Raw genomic sequence first — 22,973 nt, forward strand, 5'->3', positions numbered from 1 at the left:
CGACAGATGGAGAAGTCCCATCTATGATCAGCTCTAATCCTGCCATCTCCACCGTTCTCATCACACAAGTATAAAACATATACCGTATATACTCGAATATAAGCCGAGATTTTCAGCCCATTTTTTGGGACTGAAAGTCCCCTCTCGGCTTATATTCGAGTCATATACGCCAGGGGGTCGGAGGGGTGCCAGGTCATACTTACCCGTCCTGGCGCCGTCTCTGCAGCCCCCTGCTTGTCCCACAGACTCCCTTCCTTCCTTCGGCGGTCACATAGTACCGCTCATTAAACTCATGAATATGCGCATATTCATGAGTGTAATGAGCGGTACCATGTGACCGCTGAAGGCAGGAAGGGAGACAGTGGGAGAACAGAGCTGCAGAGACGGCGCCAGGACGGGTAAAGTATAGGCTATATTCAACTGTCCCCTCACTCCATCGCTGCTGTCTGATGTGTCCTCTGTCAGTGACATTCAGATAGCAGAGGGCGCGGTGACGTGGTTAGTGTGCGTCGTGCCCTCTTCTGCCTGAACGTCACAGACAGAGGACGTGGCAGATAGCCATGAGTATATACAGTAATACTGGTGGATAAAAGACTGAGCACAAGACCTTCACAGCCGTCTACACATCATAGGGGAGATCTCCTGACACCTTCTCTCCATCTACCTGATGATCCTGAGGAACATTGGGATCTTCTTGGTTACAGTCCTGTGGAAGAAGAGGACGGGGACATCTCTCTGGTGTTGTCCTCTTACTGGATAGATCTGGAGGAAACACATACAGGGACTGAATTCATTCTCTACATACAGATAATTATAGGCCGTGTGTATTTAGTCCTGTCTATTACCTGGTGATGTGAGGGGCTCGGGAACCTCCATTATGACGTTCTTGTACAGATCTTTGTGTGCTTCTAAATACTCCCACTCCTCCATAGAGAGATAAACAGCGACACCCTGACACCTTATAGGAACCTGACACATACAATGATACCGTCATCCCCCGATCCCTTCATAGTGTTAATGTATAATGTCCCAGCATTCCCAGCAGTGTCACCTCTCCAGTCAGCAGCTCAATCATCTTGTAGATGAGTTCTAGGATCTTCTGGTCATTGATGTCCTCATGGATCAGGGGGTGAGGTGGAGGCCCCGTGATTGGGCTCAGGGGTCTTCTCCATCCCTCAGACACAGGGTCCTGACAGCGATCACTAGAGGTCTTCTTCACCACTGTGTAATCCTGGTTATGGAGGGACACATTAATAAATCTCACTACAGACATTTCCAGAGTCCTCACCTCTCCAGTTCTGTCCATCTGTTATTCCCATAGATAAGAATGATGTAATGTGACGTCATCAGAATCTCTCACCTCTCCAGTGAGACGGAAGAGGATCTCTAGGGTGAGGTGTAACATCCTCTCCGCCATCTTGTCTCTGTCCATATCCATCCTTGATGGGTAAATCAGGAAAATTCTCTTTTGCAGAAGATCTTCACTGAGAGGATCCGATATTGTAGAGACCTGAATGAGAAGAAGATGATCCGATGTAACATCATAAGAATCCTGTGTAATAATACAATTACTGGAGATAATAAGGGAAACATATGAGGAGATTTATTATCTTACAGGGTTTAGTTTTCTTCCCTGACATCTACTAATAAAACCTATATATTTAGGCCACAGACAACAAGCAGTTTCCTCCTCGGAGTCGGCAGCTGAACACGTTCCTCATAGACTCATCTTCCATAACGCTAATTCTCCTCTCATTACCGACACTGGAATCGGCATCAGCAATACTGCAGGAGATATTCATTACACGCGACATGAGAAATAACTCCTTCATGATGAGGACGACATCTTCATCTTCTACTGCGGCTCTAGAGACAGATGTGGCCAGAGTCGGTCACTGCCTCCATCCCCACCGGCCGTCTATATGAAGGTTTCCCGTCTTCCCCGCACTGGAATCTTCTCTCCCGTTAGATCTCAGCTCTGAGTCACACACAGAAGTTTGAGGCTTCTCTGGAAGAACAGGACAGGAGAGATCTGAGGCCGATGTCTCCATGTACAGGGTTTCCCCTCGGGATAAGAGGCTTTTCTATCCCTTTCCCCCAATTAGAGGGGACACCTGTGGATATCGGGCTCTTTACCGGCTGCAGTCCTGGGGGGATTTACTCGGTAACGTGGACGTTGGACAAACGTCACCATCAATTCCCATCAGAGTGAAGGAACATCGCTCCTCTATTCAGCTCTATGGATCCAGGATGAAATCCACTGCGGCCCCTGCAAGAAAAGAGCGAAGTCTGGTGAGACCCCCGAGGCCGGAGATTTCTACAGCTGCTCTGTGCGCACAGGACCTGTGATGAGGTCACAGGAGGGGAGGAGTCAGGAGTCACATGATCAGGGGCCTCAGTGTGTGCAGGACTCTGCTGTGCTGGTTGTCACTTCTTATTTTTAGGCTATGTGCACACGGTGCAGATTCTGCTGTAGAATTTTCTGCGCAGATTTTGCTAAATCTGCAGGTAAAATGACCTGCGTTTTACCTGCAGCTTTAGTGCAGATTTCTATAATGGAGCAGGTGAAAAACTGCAGTAAAACCGCACAAAAGAAGCGACATGCTGCTTCTTTTAGGCCCTGTGCACACGATGCAGATATCCAGCGGATCCGCAGTGTGATGTACAGTACAATGTAAATCAATTGAAAAAAACGCTGTGCAGACGCTGTGGATTTTTCCGCGCGGTTTTCTTGTGGTTCAAAATATGCAGCATGTCACTTCTTTTGTGCGGTTTTCCGCCTGCTCCATTCTCCAAATCCGCAGAGGAAAACCGCACAAAAACCACAATAAAAAAGGAAGAAATCCGCAGGAAAAGTGCAGGTCATTTGACCTGCGGATTTCTTCAATTCTGCGCGGAAAAATCTGCAGGGCAAAAAAGTACGTGTGCATAGAATCATAGAATCGTAGAGTTGGAAGGGACCTCCTGGGCCATCTGGTCCAACCCCCTGCTCAAAGCAGGATTCACTAAATCATCCCAGTCAGATGTCTGTCCAGCCTCTGAAGACTTCCATTGAAGGAGAACTCACCACCTCTCGTGGCAGCCTGTTCCACTCATTGCACTTAGCCTTATTCCGCACCAAATCTGCACGGAAAAACCTGCAGCATGTGCACCGCGTTTTTGGCTTTACATAGCCTTAAATGGTACTGTACATCACGTGCAGTTCTGCAGGGCCAAATCTGCTGCAGAACTGCACCGAATCTGCACTGTGTGCACAGGGCCTTACATGGACACTCAGGGCCATTGACCGGGTAGACGCTGGCCCGGCACCGAGTAACCGCACAGCCCTGAGAGGGTGTTCCAGAACAACTAAGAACTTTTTTGAGATTTCAGATAGAAAAGAGACGATTGTTTAAAAGTAGCAGAGAAACTCTTCCCTTTGATCGAGGAGAATAAGGTTAATATGAGATTTATTCACAATTTGGACAGAATAACTTAGATTTCTTAGATGTGAATAATAAAATAGAGGATGGTAGAATAATAACCAGCACCTATAAAAACCTGCAGCCACCAATATGTCCCTCCATTCTAATAATGCGCACCTGGAACATACTAACAGAGGCCGACCATACAGCCGGTATCTGAGGCTGAGAACACAGAATAGTAGAGAAGAAGGTTTCCTACAACAAGCGAATGACCTGACAGACGACTTATTACACAGAGGTTATCCGCCAACATTATTACACTGTGCTAGAGCGATGGAGGAACCCATGTGGGTCTAGTTACAAGATCCAGGAGGAAGAGCAGAAAGAAGGACGAGATAATAAAAGATTTATTGTTACTTTTACACCTAATCCCAATATGAATGTAATAACCTCAGCGATAAACAGGAATTGGCATTTGTGAGGAGATAAAGATTTAGCCGTAGCAGCAAAGAACAACCCTCGATTGCTTCTAGAAGAAGCGGTGACTTAGATGACTTATCGCTACAGGAAAGATTCCAGGAGAAGAACAATAAAGTCACCTGGTTACATGGAAGACGTCCAAGAGGCCATTTCCATTGTGGGGATCGCTCCTTCTGTCATCTCCATCTTACAGGAGAAATCTGAGGATCTGGGCGATGACGGTAGATAAACTAATCACGGGCCGCACAGAGCAAGTGCTTTATGTCATATACTGCCCAGGACGATTATTATATTGCCCAGACTATTAGACCGCGGCACATCAGGCTCAGAGAACATTTCCATTCAGTTACACAGGAAAAGGATCTGTGACATTAATGATATAAGAGAGGTCCATAATGCAGACCCCGATGTACTGAGATCTGCAGGAATTGAGCCCGCTGATTATCCTGTACAAGGCGGTGACCAGAATAGATTACTACTAACAAGAGAAGCAGCATGGATTGTGGATTGCGGTGCACAAGTTCCCCTTGGCCTCAGTGATACATTGAATATGTCTGTGTGGCTGTGATCTATGATATATTTCTTTACATTTTTTATATTAATCATTTCACTGTACTCACTGTAAATGTTTTGCAATTCTCAGTTAACCATTCCCTAACCCTTGTTAAGAGGAAGTGGTGTAACCCCCTGACAAGCATGGACCGGTAGAAGCGCTAAGCAAGTGCGAAACGGCCGTAGTCCGTCAGGCTCTCCCATCTGTATAGCTCCCTGCTACCTGCACGCCGCACTCTAATATGGTTTGATGTCTCGTTTCACCATGGAATAAAATTGTAAGAAGGATCTGGGTGACAATTCTTTCAATTTCTTATGATTACTCTTATACGTATACACAATGGTGATGAATGGAAGGCCGCATTCAATACACCGGAGGGGCATAATGAAAATTTGGTGATGCCATTCAGATTAAACAATGCTCCGGCAGTCTTTGAAAATCTCATTTTTTTTCTCCCCGATGGGTAGATTTGCGGTAGTTTACCTGATGATATATTGAGTTACTCACGTCCTCTGCAGGAGCATCATGAGCATGTCAGACAGCTGGAGTGGGAAAAACATTACCCAGCAATCCCTTTTTGACATTTTGAAGACCTCCATCATTGAAAAATGTCCTAGCACCAAGAAACATAAAAGAGAAGAAGGAAGATTTGCTAAAAATCGCCTGTACCGAATAAACTCATTACATGCAATCTGAAAACTTGCCTCTGTTGTGACTCGATCTGCCATGGTCTCTCTGAATTCACCTTTATTTCTACTGGTGAAGTTTTCCCGACCAAAACTCCCATGTCATGTTCCACCAGTTATGTTACACACGTGATTATATGCTCATACCAGAAATTATATGTGGGAAGGACGACCCAACCCCTCCACAAAAGGCTGAACTCACACCGTCCCAATACTCCATAGGGTTTTCTCCAACATGGGCTTTCACGTCACTGCACCATCAAACACAAGAAAGATTCCACACAACTGAGAATATTCCCCACAGAGGAGATTCCCCCACAGGAACAGAATCGCATTGGACAACTACATCGGAAAGAAATCTTCTGGATTTATAAACTAAACCCCATTACTCCAAATGGCCTCAGTGAGATTACAGATGTTACAGAGGCTCCTGCTGCACCAGCCTGGGATAGGTCAGATCATCGCCGGATCCCCGAACACCTCCTGTGACCCGGCTCCACCAGCGCTGCCGATCCCCCCCGGGTTTACTGAATTCAGACTGTGGGACAGACCCCCATTTCACACATTACCTTTTTCCCTATTTTCCTTCTGAATATTTGGGGTGCGTCTTATGGTCCGGTGCGGCTTATAGTCAGAAGATACAGTATATCTTTATTCATTTTTTTAGGTGACCGCACTTCATTCATAGGCACTTTATAATATAATTATTGTATGTAAGTGTGTGCTGTTTTCTCATGATCTATAATTTATCTTTGTGTGACGGACTTTATCATGAACTTTGACATTTTGTGCTTTGTTGGCGTTTTTTATTCCAAAGACATACTGATAGGGAATTTAGATTGTGAGCCCCATCGGGGACAGCGATGATAATGTGTGCAAACTGTAAAGCGCTGCGGAATATGTTGGCGCTATATAAATAAAAAGATTATTATTATTATTATAAAGACTGCATATAAAACGTCCCAGGCTTGACATGTTTATCCGCTCTCAGGTTTCGTCCTGAGGAAGACGTCCTGCGTGACTGTGAAACGCGTTGACTTTGAAAACTTGTTTAAATAAACGTTTTTAGTGAAAATCTCCATCTCCGATCGTCTCCATCAGCAGCGCAGGTACAGACACATTATACCCGGATCAGCTCTTCTGCTCGGTCTTTGGCCCCGAGTCCTGCAGCAGCTGATTGATGCATTGAGCATGGTGTAAAGGAGCCGCTCCATCAGGTGAGTGTAATACTCCCCTACTCTCATTACATCTGGTTATCAGGTAAGACCCTATTTTTCACTTGTTTGTTCCTCAGTATCTCGACTACAAGAAATCTCTGTAACACTTTCAGGTTACTTGGAAAAACCAATGAAGGGACTGCTGGGACCGTAACGGGGTCCATCTGAGACCCCAATGCAGAAGCCAAATGTCCTGAGAACTGGACCTGCTGGACCACAAATTGTCATTTCTCCAGGTTACCAAATAAATAGTTGTCACGTAGAACCTGGAGACCCTGTCTGACATGCTCAGCATGCTCCTCCAGAGGACGGGAGTAACTCACTATATCATCCAGGAAAATTACCACAAATCTACCAATCAGTGAGAAAAATATAATTACTGACATTGTCACAGACTGCAGGAGCATTGGTTACCCCGAATGGCGGCATCAGGTTGGGTTTTCTTACAGCGAATATTGGATTTATGTTGGGGCCCCCTGTCCCTGACAGCCTGTGTCGTTTCCCCTACAGAGGCTAATCCACAAGGGCACTGAGGTGCGAGACTCGGGCGAGTTTCTCCCAAGTGTGACCCCGGCCTCAGCCGGACTCTGGAAGGGGGGAAATAACCGAGATTTGGGCATTTTAGCTCCTGGAGTGGAGTCGATAGCACAATCATATGCCGCCATATAGTAGACGGCCGGTAACCGGTGAGAATTCCCTCATGTGTGGGGTCTATTTCCCTCCAGAGAAATCACACGTTACATTCCACACATAACACTGTGTAGAGAAGGCGGCGCGGGGTAATTGTGCCAGTAGTGAGGGGGAATAATGGCGGGAATGTCACTGACTGAGGAGAAGGCTCCATGGAGGTCTTCACTCTGGAGATCATGTGACCCCTGACTCCTCCCCTCCTGTGACCTCATCACAGGTCCTGTGCACAGAGCAGCCATATATGTGGAGTGCGGCTCTGCAGGTTAGTGATGGGCAGTCCGGCTCTTCTGGCTCCTTTCCCCACTTTTCTCCCTCCTGTCCCTTCACTATAAAGCCTGGGCCTCATTATACAGCTGTACAGGGGTCTAGTGAAGGCTTTTTCGCCCTTTCCTCAGACTGTAGCTCCTGGGAACAGACCCTCACTCCTGTCCCTTCACTATAAAGCCTGGGCCTCATTATACAGCTGTACAGGGGTCTAGTGAAGGCTTTTTAGCCCTTTCCTCAGACTGTAGCTCCTGGGAACAGACCCTCACTCCTGTCCCTTCACTATAAAGCCTGGGCCTCATTATACAGCTGTACAGGGGTCTAGTGAAGGCTTTTTAGCCCTTTCCTCAGACTGTAGCTCCTGGGAACAGGCCCTCACTCCTGTCCCTTCACTATAAAGCCTGGGCCTCATTATACAGCTGTACAGGGGTCTAGTGAAGGCTTTTTAGCCCTTTCCTCAGACTGTAGCTCCTGGGAACAGGCCCTCACTCCTGTCCCTTCACTATAAAGCCTGGGCCTCATTATACAGCTGTACAGGGGTCTAGTGAAGGCTTTTTAGCCCTTTCCTCAGACTGTAACTCCTGGGAACAGGCCCTCACTCCTGTCCCTTCACTATAAAGCCTGGGCCTCATTATACAGCTGTACAGGGGTCTAGTGAAGGCTTTTTAGCCCTTTCCTCAGACTGTAGCTCCTGGGAACAGGCCCTCACTCCTGTCCCTTCACTATAAAGCCTGGGCCTCATTATACAGCTGTGCAGGGGTCTAGTGAAGGCTTTTTAGCCCTTTCCTCAGACTGTAGCTCCTGGGAACAGGCCCTCACTCCTGTCCCTTCACTATAAAGCCTGGGCATCATTATACAGCTGTACAGGGGTCTAGTGAAGGCTTTTTAGCCCTATCCTCAGACTGTAGCTCCTGAGAACAGGCCCTCACTTCTGTCCCTTCACTATAAAGCATGGGCCTCATTATACAGCTGTACAGGGGTCTAGTGAAGGCTTTTTAGCCCTTTCCTCAGACTGTAGCTCCTGGGAACAGGCCCTCACTCCTGTCCCTTCACTATAAAGCCTGGGCCTCATTATACAGCTGTACAGGGGTCTAGTGAAGGCTTTTTAGCCCTTTCCTCAGACTGTAGCTCCTGGGATCAGGCCCTCACTCCTGTCCCTCCACTATAACGCCTGGGCCTCATTATACAGCTGTACAGGGGTCTAGTGAAGACTTTTTAGCCCTTTCCTCAGTCTGTAGCTCCTGGGAACAGGCCCTCACTCCTGTCCCTTCACTATAAAGCCTGGGCCTCATTATACAGCTGTACAGGGGTCTAGTGAAGGCTTTTTAGCCCTTTCCTCAGACTGTAGCTCCTGGGAACAGACCCTCACTCCTGTCCCTTCACTATAAAGCCTGGGCCTCATTACACAGCTGTACAGGGGTCTAGTGAAGACTTTTTAGCCCTTTCCTCAGACTGTAGCTCCTGGGAACAGGCCCTCACTCCTGTCCCTTCACTATAAAGCCTGGGCCTCATTATACTGCTGTACAGGGGTCTAGTGAAGGCTTTTTAGCCCTTTCCTCAGACTGTAGCTCCTGGGAACAGGCCCTCACTCCTGTCCCTTCACTATAAAGCCTGGGCCTCATTATACAGCTGTACAGGGGTCTAGTGAAGGCTTTTTAGCCCTTTCCTCAGACTGTAGCTCCTGGGAACAGGCCCTCACTCCTGTCCCTTCACTATAAAGCCTGGGCCTCATTATACAGCTGTACAGGGGTCTAGTGAAGGCTTTTTAGCCCTTTCCTCAGACTGTAGCTCCTGGGATCAGGCCCTCACTCCTGTCCCTCCACTATAACGCCTGGGCCTCATTATACAGCTGTACAGGGGTCTAGTGAAGACTTTTTAGCCCTTTCCTCAGTCTGTAGCTCCTGGGAACAGGCCCTCACTCCTGTCCCTTCACTATAAAGCCTGGGCCTCATTATACAGCTGTACAGGGGTCTAGTGAAGGCTTTTTAGCCCTTTCCTCAGACTGTAGCTCCTGGGAACAGGCCCTCACTCCTGTCCCTTCACTATAAAGCCTGGGCCTCATTATACAGCTGTACATGGGTCTAGTGAAGGCTTTTTAGCCCTTTCCTCAGACTGTAGCTCCTGAGATCAGGCCCTCACTCCTGTCCCTCCACTATAACGCCTGGGCCTCATTATATAGCTGTACAGGGGTCTAGTGAAGACTTTTTAGCCCTTTCCTCAGACTGTAGCTCCTGGGAACAGGCCCTCACTCCTGTCCCTTCACTATAAAGCCTGGGCCTCATTATACAGCTGTACAGGGGTCTAGTGAAGGCTTTTTAGCCCTTTCCTCAGACTGTAGCTCCTGGGAACAGACCCTCACTCCTGTCCCTTCACTATAAAGCCTGGGCCTCATTACACAGCTGTACAGGGGTCTAGTGAAGACTTTTTAGCCCTTTCCTCAGACTGTAGCTCCTGGGAACAGGCCCTCACTCCTGTCCCTTCACTATAAAGCCTGGCCCTCATTATACAGCTGTACAGGGGTCTAGTGAAGGCTTTTTAGCCCTTTCCTCAGACTGTAGCTCCTGGGAACAGACCCTCACTCCTGTCCCTTCACTATAAAGCCTGGGCCTCATTATACAGCTGTACAGGGGTCTAGTGAAGGCTTTTTAGCCCTTTCCTCAGACTGTAGCTCCTGGGCACAGGACCTCACTCCTGTCCCTTCACTATAAAGCCTGGGCCTCATTATACAGCTGTACAGGAGTCTAGTGAAGGCTTTTTAGCCCTTTCCTCAGACTGTAGCTCCTGGGAACAGGCCCTCACTCCTGTCCCTTCACTATAAAGCCTGGGCCTCATTATACAGCTGTACAGGAGTCTAGTGAAGGCTTTTTAGCCCTTTCCTCAGACTGTAGCTCCTGGGCACAGACCCTCACTTCTGTCCCTTCACTATAAAGCCTGGGCCTCATTATACAGCTGTACAGGGGTCTAGTGAAGGCTTTTTAGCCCTTTCCTCAGTCTGTAGCTCCTGGGAACAGGCCCTCACTCCTGTCCCTCCACTATAAAGCCTGGGCCTCATTATACAGCTGTATAGGGGTCTAGTGAAGGCTTTTTAGCCCTTTCCTCAGACTGTAGCTCCTGGTCACCATGTGATCTCACCATAACCCTAACAAGCTAATTAAGGTGTGAAATCTTGGTCAAAATTATCTCAGTACACAAATCTCCAAGGGTGCCCAAAGTTTTGCATCGCCCCTTTTTCCTTTTTAGCAATTATGAAAGTGTAAAATAGTCTATATATGTATTTTTTATTAGTATTTTTGCCTAAAATGCAAAGGCCATGTGTCATCTTAGAGGTTCGGCCTTTTAGAGATCATTTCATCTTCATCTTACTACTGCTCACAATAACAGTCATTTTGACCAGGGGCGCTCACACTTTTACATGCCGCTGTCAATGCTTCATCCCGCTGGTGCTCAATATTTAATAGGGTCTTTCTATTAAACTTAATGAAAAGTTTGGTGAATTCCTTTGAGCTGTTATTACTAGAGATGAGCGAATATCGTCGGAGAAGTTGTTATTGGCTAATATCACTTACCGAATAGCTGCATCGGGACCCCGGATCCCTGGAGCGCTCCCGATAATCAGCTGCATGTGTCGCCCTCCATGCAGGTGCTGTGACTATCACACAGCGCGACACATGCAGCTGATTATCGGGAGCGCTCCAGCACACTGAGTCCTGCACACACTGAGGCCCCTGATCATGTGACCCCTGACTCCTCCCCTCCTGTGACCTCATCACAGGTCCTGTGCGCATAGAGCAGTCATATATGTGGCAGACACTCCTGGACCTTCTGCTTTCTGGGCCGGTTCCTCCTGTGAGTCCTATTAACCCTTTCTCTCCCTGTATTCTCCTTTCTGACAGGACAATATCTGAATTCGGACAGTGTGAGAGGAATTTAAGCAATGTGGAAGGAAAAAATGACAATTTTACTTTTTTCCTCACAAAAATGTGACTTTACCCCAAAATTGGCAGCGTAACAAATCCTTATTTTCCCCACTGTAGTTTGTAGACTCCATATACAGATCCCTTAAGTGCAAAAAGAGCTGAATTCCCCACTTAAATTATTGCATTTTGGAAATTGCACCCCACTGGGAATTTATCTACTGGTAAAGGCACATGTTGTGAACTTATTTTCTGGTCTGCCTCTGGTTTCTGGTGAAGGAGCTGGTTGTGTTGACAGAGGAGTCGTGAGTTCTCTTTCTGGGCTCCCTCTGCTAGTGGCAGGAGGTAATGAAGCTGATCTAATTAACAGAGACCTGCCACCTGATAATGAGGATGAGGATTGGACATCTGGAGTCTCAGACTGGATTTAAGACAGCCGATTCCCTCTTCCCATGCTGGTGATTTTTTCCTGCCTCCTGAGGTTCTGGTTTCCAGTTCAGTTCCTGCTTTCTCAAGCTAAGTGTTCTCTGCTATTGTTCACACTTGATTTGGTTTGATCTATTCAGTTTTTGTGTGGTTAGCCAGCCCCGGCTGGGGCTGTGCTGAATTTCCATTCCTATGTCACTGCATGTGCCAGTTTGCTTTTTGTACCTTATTAGATTGGCCTTTTTTTTGCTCTGTTCTCAGAATATGCTGATATAGTGGGAGAAGTCTAATGACTTCAAGGTTTTTTGCTATCAGAAGTGTTGGACATTTTTGCATGTTTTTTTTGGCGTGATTGCAGACAGTATCTTTCCTTTCCTGTCCTGTCTAGTTAGTTTTGGCCCCATCGTTTGCTCAGTCTATTTTCCTACCTGTGTTTGTGCTTTCATCTTGTCTCACCATCAATACATGTGTGGGGGCTGTCTATTCCTTTGGGGTCTGCTCTGGGGCAGTTTAGATTTCCCCTTGTCTTGCTTTAGGCTTAATTAGTCCTCCGGCTGTGACGAGGCATCTAGAATCATCGTAGGTACGTTCCGCGGCTACTTCTAGTTGTGTGGTTAGGATCAGGGGTCTGCAATCCACTTAGATACCAACCTCTCTGGTTTTCTGTGACTTAGCTTGGTTTTGTTTTCCTCCTTGGTTACCCAATCATAACAGGCACAATTTTGTCTGCATGGGGGTTGTGCTCAAAGCCCAACATCGTGTGATCCTCCAAAGAAATGCCACCCCACACCATTACTGACCACTGCCAAACCGGTCATGCTAAAGGATGTTGCAAGCAGCAGATCGCTCTCCACGGTGTCTCCAGACTCTGTCACATCTGTCACATGTGCTCAGTGTGAACCTGCTTTTATCTGTGAAGAGCACAGGGCACCAGTGGCAAATTTGCCAATCCTGGTGTTCTCTGGCAAATGCCAAGTGCCCTGTACGGTGTTGGGCTGTGAGCACAACCCCCATCTGTGGATGTTGGGCACTCACACCATCCTAATGGAGTCAGTTTCTAACCGTTTGTGCAGAGTCAGACACATGAACATTTGTGGCCTGCTGAAGATCATTTTGCAGGGCTCTGGCAGTGCTCCTCCTGTTCCTCCTTGCACAAAGGTGGAGGTAGTGGTCCTGCTGCTGGGTTGTTGCCCTCATACGGCCCTCTCCACATCTCCTGGTGTACTGGCCTGTCTCCTGGTAGCGCCTCCAGCCTCTGGACACTGCGCTGACAGACACAGCAAACCTTCTTGCCACAGCTCGCATTGATGTGCCATCCTGGATGAGCTGCACTACCTCAGCCACTTGTGTCGGTTTTAGAGTCCGTCTCATTTTACTACGAGTATGAAAGCACAACCAACATTCAAAAGTGACCAAAACATCAGCCAGAAAGCATTGGTACTGAGATGTGGTCTGTGGTCCCCACCTGCAGAACCACTCCTTTATTGAGGGTGTCTTGATAATTGCCAATAATTTCCATCTGTTGTCTATTCCATTTACACAATAGCATGTGAAATTGATTGTCAATCAGTGTTGCTTCCTAAGTGGACAGTTTGATTTCACAGAAGTTTGATTTACTTGGAGTTATATTCTGTTGTTTAAGTGTTCCCTTTATTTTTTTGAACAGTGTATATAGATAGAGAGATTTTTTTTTCTTTACATTGGAGGGTCCAATTCCAGCTATTGCTGTGGGATCTGTGATTTCTATCTACTCCACTGTGTACAGGATAATAGAGTATAATAAAGTAGTTATGGACGTGACGTAACTAACATTGTGCAGTGACTCTGCTTTCCATATAGTGATGGATATTTCTTGTTGCTGAAACTGTGATATTTTTTTTCACTTTAAACCTTTTTTAAACCCCTCTGATCAGTGCGATCATACAACATACAAGCCTCTGATGGCTCCGGTGATGCCCTGTACTACTGTAGTGCCGTGTATCATCACTGCCTGTCAGTGTAATACTAACGGCCCCATACACATGAGATCAGAGTTGGCTGAACGGTCATTTGGCAGACGGCGATCTCTCCCGACTCCCCCATACACACAAATATTCCAGCTTTCCTCTGGTCTGTATGAGAGAGTCGCCTCCAGACTCCTCTAGAGGAGGATTATCTACAGGAAGAGCAAACGGATTATCCTCTGAAATTCAGGATGCTGGATCCTTCTCTGCCCTGACATCATCTGTCGGGAGGCCCCCAAATACATTATATGGTCGGCCAAACCCCCCGAAATCAGTGCTTTCATGGAGCTTTAGTCTACTGTGTATGGGGGCGTTATAAGGTAACTTATTGGATGCTGCCTCTGGCCCGGCCTAATAGACCTTCATACATTGCAGCCCAGACACCATTATTAGGCTTGTAAGTATCGCAGTAACTAGGCCGCCCCATACTATCGAGTACTTGAAGGCGGGGGGCATTCAGCCAAACTCTGTCACACCTTCTTAGATGTCATGTTTGCTTTTCAGGGTTTTTGTTGAAGCCTCATCTGTGCCGTCCCTGCGGTGTACATCTATGTTCTGGGGCCCAAAAAGAATCATTTCTTTTTAATAAATGTTTAACATGTTAAAAATTATACAATGTGTCTTCTGCTTTTTGCTCTTTTTTTCTTCTTACAAGAATTGTTGGAGCCAATTTTCTTTAGAAACATTTTAATATCGGCTTTTTCTGGAGTTTTTCATGTAATATAGGAAAGCCTAAGTCCAGAAATAATCCCCATAAATCACTGTACATGGAGACTTTGGGATCAGATCATTTTTGTCCGTTGTGTTTGTGGAAACAAAAAATCTTTTCTAAAAGCCTCAAACTTCTGTGTGTGACTCAGAGCTGAGATCTAACGTGAGAGAAGATTCCAGTGCGGGGAAGACGCGAAACCTTCATATAGACGGCCGGTGGGGATGGAGGCAGTGACCGACTCTGGCCAAACCTGTCTCTAGAGCCGCAGTAGAAGATGAAGATGTCGTCCTCATCATGAAGGAGTTATTTCTCATGTCGCGTGTAATGAATATCTCCTGCAGTATTGCTAATGCCGATTCCAGTGTCGGTAATGAGACGAGAATTAGCGTTATGGAAGATGAGTCTATGAGGAACGTGTTCAGCTGCCGACTCCGAGGAGGAAACTGCTTGTTGTCTGTGGCCTAAATATATAGGTTTTATTAGTAGATGTCAGGGAAGAAAACTAAACCCTGTAAGATAATAAATCTCCTCATATGTTTCCCTTATTATCTCCAGTAATTGTATTATTACACAGGATTCTTATGATGTTACAGCGGATCATCTTCTTCTCATTCAGGTCTCTACAATATCGGATCCTCTCAGTGAAGATCTTCTACAGAAGAGAATTTTCCTGATTTACCCATCAAGGATGGATATGGACAGAGACAAGATGGCGGAGAGGATGTTACACCTCACCCAAGAGATCCTCTTCCATCTCACTGGAGAGGTGAGAGATTCTGATGTCGTCACATTACATCATTCTTATCTATGGGAATAACAGATGGACAGAACTGGAGAGGTGAGGACTCTGGAAATGTCTGTAGTGAGATTTATTAATGTGTCTCTCCATAACCAGGATTACACAGTGGTGAAGAAGACCTCTAGTGATCGCTGTCAGGACCCTGTGTCTGAGGGATGGGGAAGACCCCTGAGCCCAATCACGGGGCCCCCACCTCACCCCCTGATCCATGAGGACATCAATGACCAGAAGATCCTAGACCTCATCTACAAGATGATTGAGCTGCTGACTGGAGAGGTGACACTGCTGGGAATGCTGGGACATTATACAGTAACACTATGAAGGGATCGGGGGGATGACGGTATCATTGTATGTGTCAGGTTCCTATAAGGTGTCAGGATGTCGCTGTCTATTTCTCCATGGAGGAGTGGGAGTATTTAGAAGGACACAGAGATTTGTACAAGAACGTCATAATGGAGGTTCCCCAGCCCCTCACATCACCAGGTAATAGACAGGACTAAATACACACGGCCTATAATTATCTGTATGTAGAGAATGATTTCAGTCCCTGTATGTGTTTCCTCCAGATCTATCCAGTAAGAGGACAACACCAGAGAGATGTCCCCGTCCTCTTCTTCCACAGGACTGTAACCAAGAAGATCCCAGTGCTCCTCAGGATCATCAGGTAGATGGAGAGAAGGTGTCAGGAGATCTCCCCTATGATGTGTAGACGGCTGTGAAGGTCTTGTGCTCAGTCTTGTTTTATCCACCAGTATTATATGTTTTATACTTGTGTAATGAGAACGGTGGAGATGGCAGGATTACAGCTGATCATAGATGGGACTTCTCCATCTGTCGGTGACTTTTACAATATTTGTTTCAGGGTGAAGATCTGACCCATATTAATACTACAGAGACATATGTGAGAGATGATGAGTGGTGTAAAGAGGAAATTCCCACATATGACTACCCAGGTGAGTAGTAACCACTGAATGCAGAGAAGTCACAGATTCCTCTCAGTCACCGGCTGTGGCTGCTTTATCGGTGATGTAGTCCGGCCGTATTACCATGATCACCATTTTGCCTCTAGACCACAACATTCTGCTCCACCCAAAACTGTTCAAATGACGTTGGGCAGTGAAAGCCCTTTTCTATAGAACTTACAACCAATTACATTGTTTTTGGTCCTAAGGAATTCAGATTACTGCACAATCTCTCCTGAAATGGGGAGCAATATTATTTTCTCTAATCTTCTGCTCAAGATCCATAGTAGCTCCAATGGTCCACCATAAATGAGGGCAACTCTGGTTTACTGTTGTGTAATTTGTATTTGTAGTTTCCAGTTAATGAGATTCTCGTGCTCTGGGGCGGGGCTGTGGGCGGGGCTTTATGTGGTGCTCTGATTACATAGTCATCTGTATTGGCTTATGACAGGTCGCTGACCCCTCACTGACCTGCCCCCCATTATTACATAATGCATATAATAGCATTGATATTATTGGTGATAATGCCTATAATATTGTGGCTATTGTGAGGCTTAGAAAAGAAAAATTGCATCCAGTAAAATGTCACCGGCGATGGCGGCGCCTGCGCAGTAGCCTCTATATCAACTATATCAAATTTTTTTTTCATTAGGAAGTTATAAGGGTTAAAAGTTGACCAGCGATTTCTCATTTTTACAACAAAATTTACAAAACCACTTTTTTTTAGGGACCACCTCACATTTGAAGTGAGGTTGGGGGTCAATATGACAGAAAATACCCAAAAGTGACACCATTCTAAAAACTGCACCCCTCAAGGGGCTCAAAACCACATTCAAGAAGTTTATTAACCCTTCCGGTGCTTCACAGGAATTAATGGAATGTGGAAGGAAAAAATAACCATTTACTTTTCTTTCACAAAATTTTTCCTTAAGACCTGTTTTTTTTTTTACATTTGCAAGTGTAACAGGAGAAAATGGACGATACATTTTGTTTTGCAACTTCTCCTGAGCATGCCAATACCCCATATTTGGGGAAATCTACTGTTTGGGCACACGGCAGGGCTCGAAAGGGAAGGCGCGCCATTTGACTTTTTGAATGTAAAATTTGCTGGAATAATTAGTGGTTGCTATTTTGTGTTTGGAGAGCCCCTGATGTACCTAGACAGTGGAAACCCCCAACAAGTGACCCCATTTTCGAAACTAGACCCTTTAGGGAACTTATCCAGATGTGTATTGAGCACCTTGAACCCACAGGTGCTTCACAGACGTTTATAGCGTAGAGCCGTGGAAATAAAAAAAAAAAATTATCCAAATCTTTTTAGCTCAATATATATTTTAGTTTGTACTGACTATGCAGACACCCCATATGTGGGGGTAAACCACTGTTTGGGTGCATGGCAGAGCTCGCAAGGGAAGGAGCGCCATATTAGAGAGCATATTTTGCTGGAATTGTTTGTGGGTGACATGTCACATCGTCAGAGCTCCTGAGGTGCCAGAACATCATAAGCCCCCAAAAGTGACTGCATTTTACCAAATACTTCCCTGAATGAATTCTTCTAATGGTGCAGTGAGCATACTGACATCACAGCTGTTCCATAAAAAATTATACCATTGGGCAGTGAAGAAAAAATAATTATATTTTTACCACTAAAATGTTGTTTTAACCCCAGATTTTACATTGGAAAATAGGTAGATAGATAAATGGTCACTACACCCATAGATGAATTCGCAGAGGGGTGTCATTTCCAAAATGGAGTCACTTCAGGGGGGATTCTGCTGTTGTGGCACTTTGGAGAGCCGCTAAGTGCCAGAACAACAGAAAAATTGCAAAAATGTCATTGTAGTGCCCAATATATTGTGCCCAGCTTGTGTCTCTGGAGACCTTCCCCCACCTACCCCCGGAAATTGTTAAGTCAGCTCTACTCAAATGTGTCTATCACTAAATAAACCAAATGCTTGAATGTCAAAACAGTTCAAAAACGTGGTTCTGTGTGGAAGATTGTAAAGCCGTCATGGAGGCATAAGGCTGGCAGTGATGGGCATTGTGGGTAATAATAGCGGGGATCATGCCTCATTCCTCTCTAGGAACATACACGACATCTTCTCTGGGGGTTCTTTCTTGTTTCAGTTACTGGGATGAGTGCAATAAAATGTCGCTCAGTGAGTCTTCTGACATCTTCACATTCTAAAGGATTGGCGGGGACAAAATTTTCAAAAACAAGATTTTCAGTGACCTTTTCTTAATAATCAAGGAAAGTATCTGCATTTCCGGCTTTTTTGTATAACACAAAAGAATTATATGTGGCCACCTGAAACAAATACATGACTAACTTTTTATACCAGATCTATGATTCTCTTGATACCTGGTATGGCTGTAGAACCTGATCTGCAAGGTCGTCCACACCCCATATATTTGTTGTAGTCAATGACTAAAAACAGGTTTTGGAGTAGTGGATCCCTGTTGGTCTGCAGTGGCCCTTGTGGCATCTGTGTGGATCGAGCTCAGGATAAAAATATCTTTTTTATCCTTATACTTAAGGACAAGCAGCTCTCCATTGTGTAAAGCCCCTGACTGCCCCTTTCGGTACTTTTTGCTGACCAATGATTGTGGAGACCCCTGATGGTTTTTGCGAATGCTCTCACAAGCCCCTATGTTATGTTCAACCAGACTTTTAAATAGAGGTATGCTGGTGTAGTAGTTGTCAACATATACATTGTAGCCTTTTTGTAAAAATGGAGTTATCAGCTCCCAAACGATTTTTCCAGATGTCCCCAGATAAGTAGGGCGTCTTCGTGGGTTTAGTTGGCCATCTTTCCTCTCATACATGCGAAAAGCTTTCATAATGGGTCCTAGGAAGAACGGCAGAAAACATAGGGGTGGCTTGAACAGGGCGGTTGGACCAATAGGACTGAATGCTCATTTTTTAACAAGCCCCATAGCTAATGTACTGTAAGTCCTGAAAATGTTTTCATTTCTAGGACATTAGTTGGTCCCATAAATTTGACCTAGCATAATAGGATCGTGGATTCTGGCTGATGAATTGGGATGCATATAAATTTGTAGGACAGTATGCTCTAGCAAGCTATCTGTCATAAATTTAAAAAAAAATTAATTGGTGCAAAATTTTCCACCTCCATATTTATACCAGGAATGGCATTAAAATTAGGGATGAATGGAGTAGCCGAATCCGAAGCCTCCCATCTGGGAAATGCTACATCAAGAGGCGAAGCCCCTTGGACATTGGTGTGCGCCAATTCACGAGCACTAGGGACAGCGCTAGTACTGGGCATTGTTCCCTGAGTTGGAGACTTTTCTCCAGAAGCGCTATTTGTCCTTCTTGTTGTACTGGTCCTTGTGTGTGAGGATGGACCAGAATCACTGCTCATTTCTGAGCTATCACTGTCGCTGCTACTAAAGCCCTCGAAATCCACATCGCCATCTGACACTGCACTTTCTTCACTGTCAGAGCATAAAAGTGCATAAGCCTCCTCTGCTCTATAATACTGACCGGCCATTTTATTCATTTTTATTTTTTTTCTGGAAATAGAAAACTGACGTGACCAAATTATTGGGGAGACAATTGAGAAAAACCTAACCCTATCTTTAAAATGAACCCTAACTATAGCACTAACCCTAACCTGCCTTATCTGTTTTTCCATTGACAAATGATGGACCTGAGTGGGGACTTGTTTTTGTGAAGTGAGAACTGGTATTACTTTCGCCTACATAACATTGATTGGCTTCTTTATATTCAATATTTGGGAGGCAGAATGAACAGTTGAATACCACACACTACTGTTTCATCCAACAAGGTTTTCTATTAGACTGTGGACTGTCATAGTCTTGGTAAATAATTAAGGTTTTTTACATAGCTTGCCATTTTTATGGACAGTTTAAGTAGCAATGTTCAAAAATATAAAACTCAAGGATATTTTATTAAAAAAATTGTTTTTTACCTTAGCAGATGACTGTACCAGGAGATCAGAGGGACAGCTGACATCTTCAATTTTTAAATCTGATAATCTTGAGATCCTACAAGATTCAACTGAAGTGATTGATATTACTCCAGATATATTATCATCCATTCACAGCAAAGATCTGTCATCTGGTCCTATGAAACAGGTCCCATCTTTTGATTCATTACCAACTACTAAGGAAAATCAAAGTCACAAAAGAGGCATTAAAAAACAAACTGCTCCTAAAGCAAAGAAGTCATTTTCATGTTCAGAATGTGGGAAATGTTTTAACAAGAAATCTCTTTTTGTTACTCACCAGAGAATTCACACAGGGGAGAAGCCTTTTTCATGTTCGGAATGTGGGAAATGTTTTAGCCGGAAAGCGATTCTTGTTAGACATCAGAGCATTCACACGGGGGAGAAGCCTTTTTCCTGTTCAGAATGTGGGAAATGTTTTAACTGGAAATCAGATTTGGTTAATCACCAGAGAATTCACACAGGGGAGAAACCTTTTTCATGCTCTGAATGTGGGAAATGTTTTAACCAGAAAGCGATTCTTGTTAGACATCAGAGCATTCACACGGGGGAGAAGCCTTTTTCCTGTTCAGAATGTGGGAAATGTTTTAACAATAAATCAGATTGTGTTAAGCACCAGAGATTCCACACAGGAGAGAAGCCTTTTTCCTGTTCAGAATGTGGGAAATGTTTTAACTGGAAATCACAATTTGTTAATCACCAGAGAACTCATACAGGGGAGAAGCCTTTTTCGTGTTCAGAATGTGGGAAAACTTTTAACCAGAAATGTCATCTTTTTAGTCACCAGAGAACTCACACAGGGGAGAAGCCTTTTTCCTGTTCAGAATGTGGGAAATGTTTTAACCGGAAATCATATTTGGTTGATCACCATAGAACTCACACAGGGGAGAAGCCTTTTTCGTGTTCAGATTGTGGGAAATGTTTTAACCAGAAATCACATTTGCTTGATCACCAGAGAACTCACACAGGGGAGAAGCCTTTTTCATGTTCAGAATGTGGGAAATGTTTTGCACATAAATCACTGCTTGTTACTCATCAGAGAACTCACACAGGGGAGAAGCCTTTTTCCTGTTCAGAATGTGGAAAATATTTTAGACTGAAAGTCAATCTTGTTCAGCACCAAAGAACTCACACAGGAGAGAAGCCTTTTTCCTGTTCAGAATGTGGAAAATATTTTAGACTGAAAGTCAATCTTGTTAAGCACCAAAGAACTCACACAGGGGAGAAGCCTTTTTCCTGTTCAGAATGTGGGAAATGTTTTAACCATAAAGGGAATCTTGTTAGGCACCAAAGAACTCACACAGGAGAGAAGCCTGTTTGATGTTCAGAATGTGGGAAATATTTTACTCAGAATTCAAGTCTTGTTACACATGAGAGAATTCACACAGCAGAGAAGCCATATTCATCTTAAGAATGTGGGAAATGTTTTAAATGGAAAATAGATCTTGATCGCCATCAAAGAACGCACACAGGGCAGAAGCCTTTTTTCCTGTTCAGAATGTGAGAAATGTTTTAACCGGAAAGCGATTCTTGTTAGACATCAGAGCAGTCACACAAAGGAGAAGCCATTTTCATTTTCTTAATGTGGGAAATATTTTACTTGGAAATCAGCTGTTAATAAACATCAGAGACGTCACATAGGGGAGAAGCCTTTTTTATGTTCATAGTGTTGGAATAGTTTTAACCAAAATTGAATCTTCTTAAATGGGTTGTCTCTTGTCATTTTTCATGTTTGCTGACAAAAGGATAAAACTTAACTTTATTAATTCCAAATGTAAAACTATACCCATAATTCACCCCCTGAAGATTAGTTAATAGGGGACTAATAGAAAAAACATGCACCCCACAGTTGAATACATAGAGTGAGGTGACTCACTGTCCAAGCCTCTCATTTCTACTGGTTTCATCGTCCTCACCAAAGGCGACTCATCAGAATACTATTTAATATTGACCTACAGTATATTCAAGCGAGACTAGACAAAAAAATTAAAATAATGTATCATGTTATCCGAAACAGTCAGAAAACTAGCCACATATTGGCAGATCCCAGACCTCAAACTATATACTGTGTAAGTTTATAAGCCCCTCCAGTGTCAGGAATAGATAGTATGTGACAATACAGTATAATTCTTGGGTTTTCTCCTATAGGGACTGCCCTAGTTTGGTAATGTAACAGCTGATAATTAGTAGTGCAGACAAATTGTCCTAGACTAAACTCAGTCTTCAGACGGCCCAATATGTACCACTCAGGGAAAACTTACCTGCTCCAAAGATCATTAGCAGCTTCTAACTAATGGCCATGCTGCGGTCTGTCAGGGAATGAGTGCAATATCGTTATAAAGACTAGGGATATGTGCAGTCATAATGTCTGGGAGATCTGTGCCATTATTTAGTATGAAGATGGAAATTATCTCTGAAAGTTACGTGTTCCCTGAGCGGTATATACGGTATTTTCACATACTATCTATTCCTGACACTGGAGGGGCTTATAAACTTACACAGTATATAGTTTGAGGTTTGGGGTCGCCCAATATGTGGCTAGTTTTCTGACTGTTTTGGTTAACATGATTTTAGGGTTTTCTTCGTCTAGTCCCGCTTGAATATACTTCAGTATTAAATAGTCTCCTGATGAATGAATGAATGAATGATGAATCCAATGAATATATATTTCTCTTAAGTAGCGGCACACGTGACCGCCAGCAGCAGCAGGAAGCCAATGGCTGACACTGCGCGCTACTGAAGAGCAATGAATAGTCACCCCGGTCTCCAATGAACAGTCCCGGTAAGTACTCCAGCAGTTGTGCTCTGCTTGTGAGCAACGCATGGCGTCCCTGCCATGTGCTGCTTACAAGCATAAAGCAGTTGCTGACA

At 44.7% G+C, this 22,973-nt stretch overlaps 1 protein-coding gene across 1 annotated transcript; it reads right to left on the reverse strand.

The window, feature by feature from the left end:
* Positions 1-619: 619 nt before the first annotated feature.
* On the reverse strand, positions 620-1,129 carry LOC141060299 (oocyte zinc finger protein XlCOF8.4-like). The gene is made up of 3 exons (XM_073556514.1): positions 1,052-1,129; positions 846-969; positions 620-762 (listed from the first exon to the last, which is right to left on the reverse strand). The coding sequence occupies exons 1-3, from the start codon at positions 1,073-1,075 to the stop codon at positions 620-622; spliced, it is 291 nt and encodes a 96-aa protein (XP_073412615.1). The 5' UTR covers positions 1,076-1,129.
* Positions 1,130-22,973: the final 21,844 nt, after the last annotated feature.

This window comes from Dendrobates tinctorius, unplaced genomic scaffold (genome assembly GCF_039654945.1).
Source record: "Dendrobates tinctorius isolate UK_male_01 unplaced genomic scaffold, ASM3965494v1 ptg000233l, whole genome shotgun sequence".
Taxonomy (NCBI): Eukaryota; Metazoa; Chordata; class Amphibia; order Anura; family Dendrobatidae; genus Dendrobates; species Dendrobates tinctorius.

Coding starts and splice junctions, on each gene's coding strand:
- LOC141060299 (XM_073556514.1), bottom strand. CDS start 1,075: ATGATTGAGCTGCTGACTGGAGAG. Junction 970..1,051: donor TTGAGCTGCTGACTGGAGAG/GTGACACTGCTG, acceptor TGTATGTGTCAG/GTTCCTATAAGGTGTCAGGG. Junction 763..845: donor CGAGCCCCTCACATCACCAG/GTAATAGACAGG, acceptor TGTTTCCTCCAG/ATCTATCCAGTAAGAGGACA.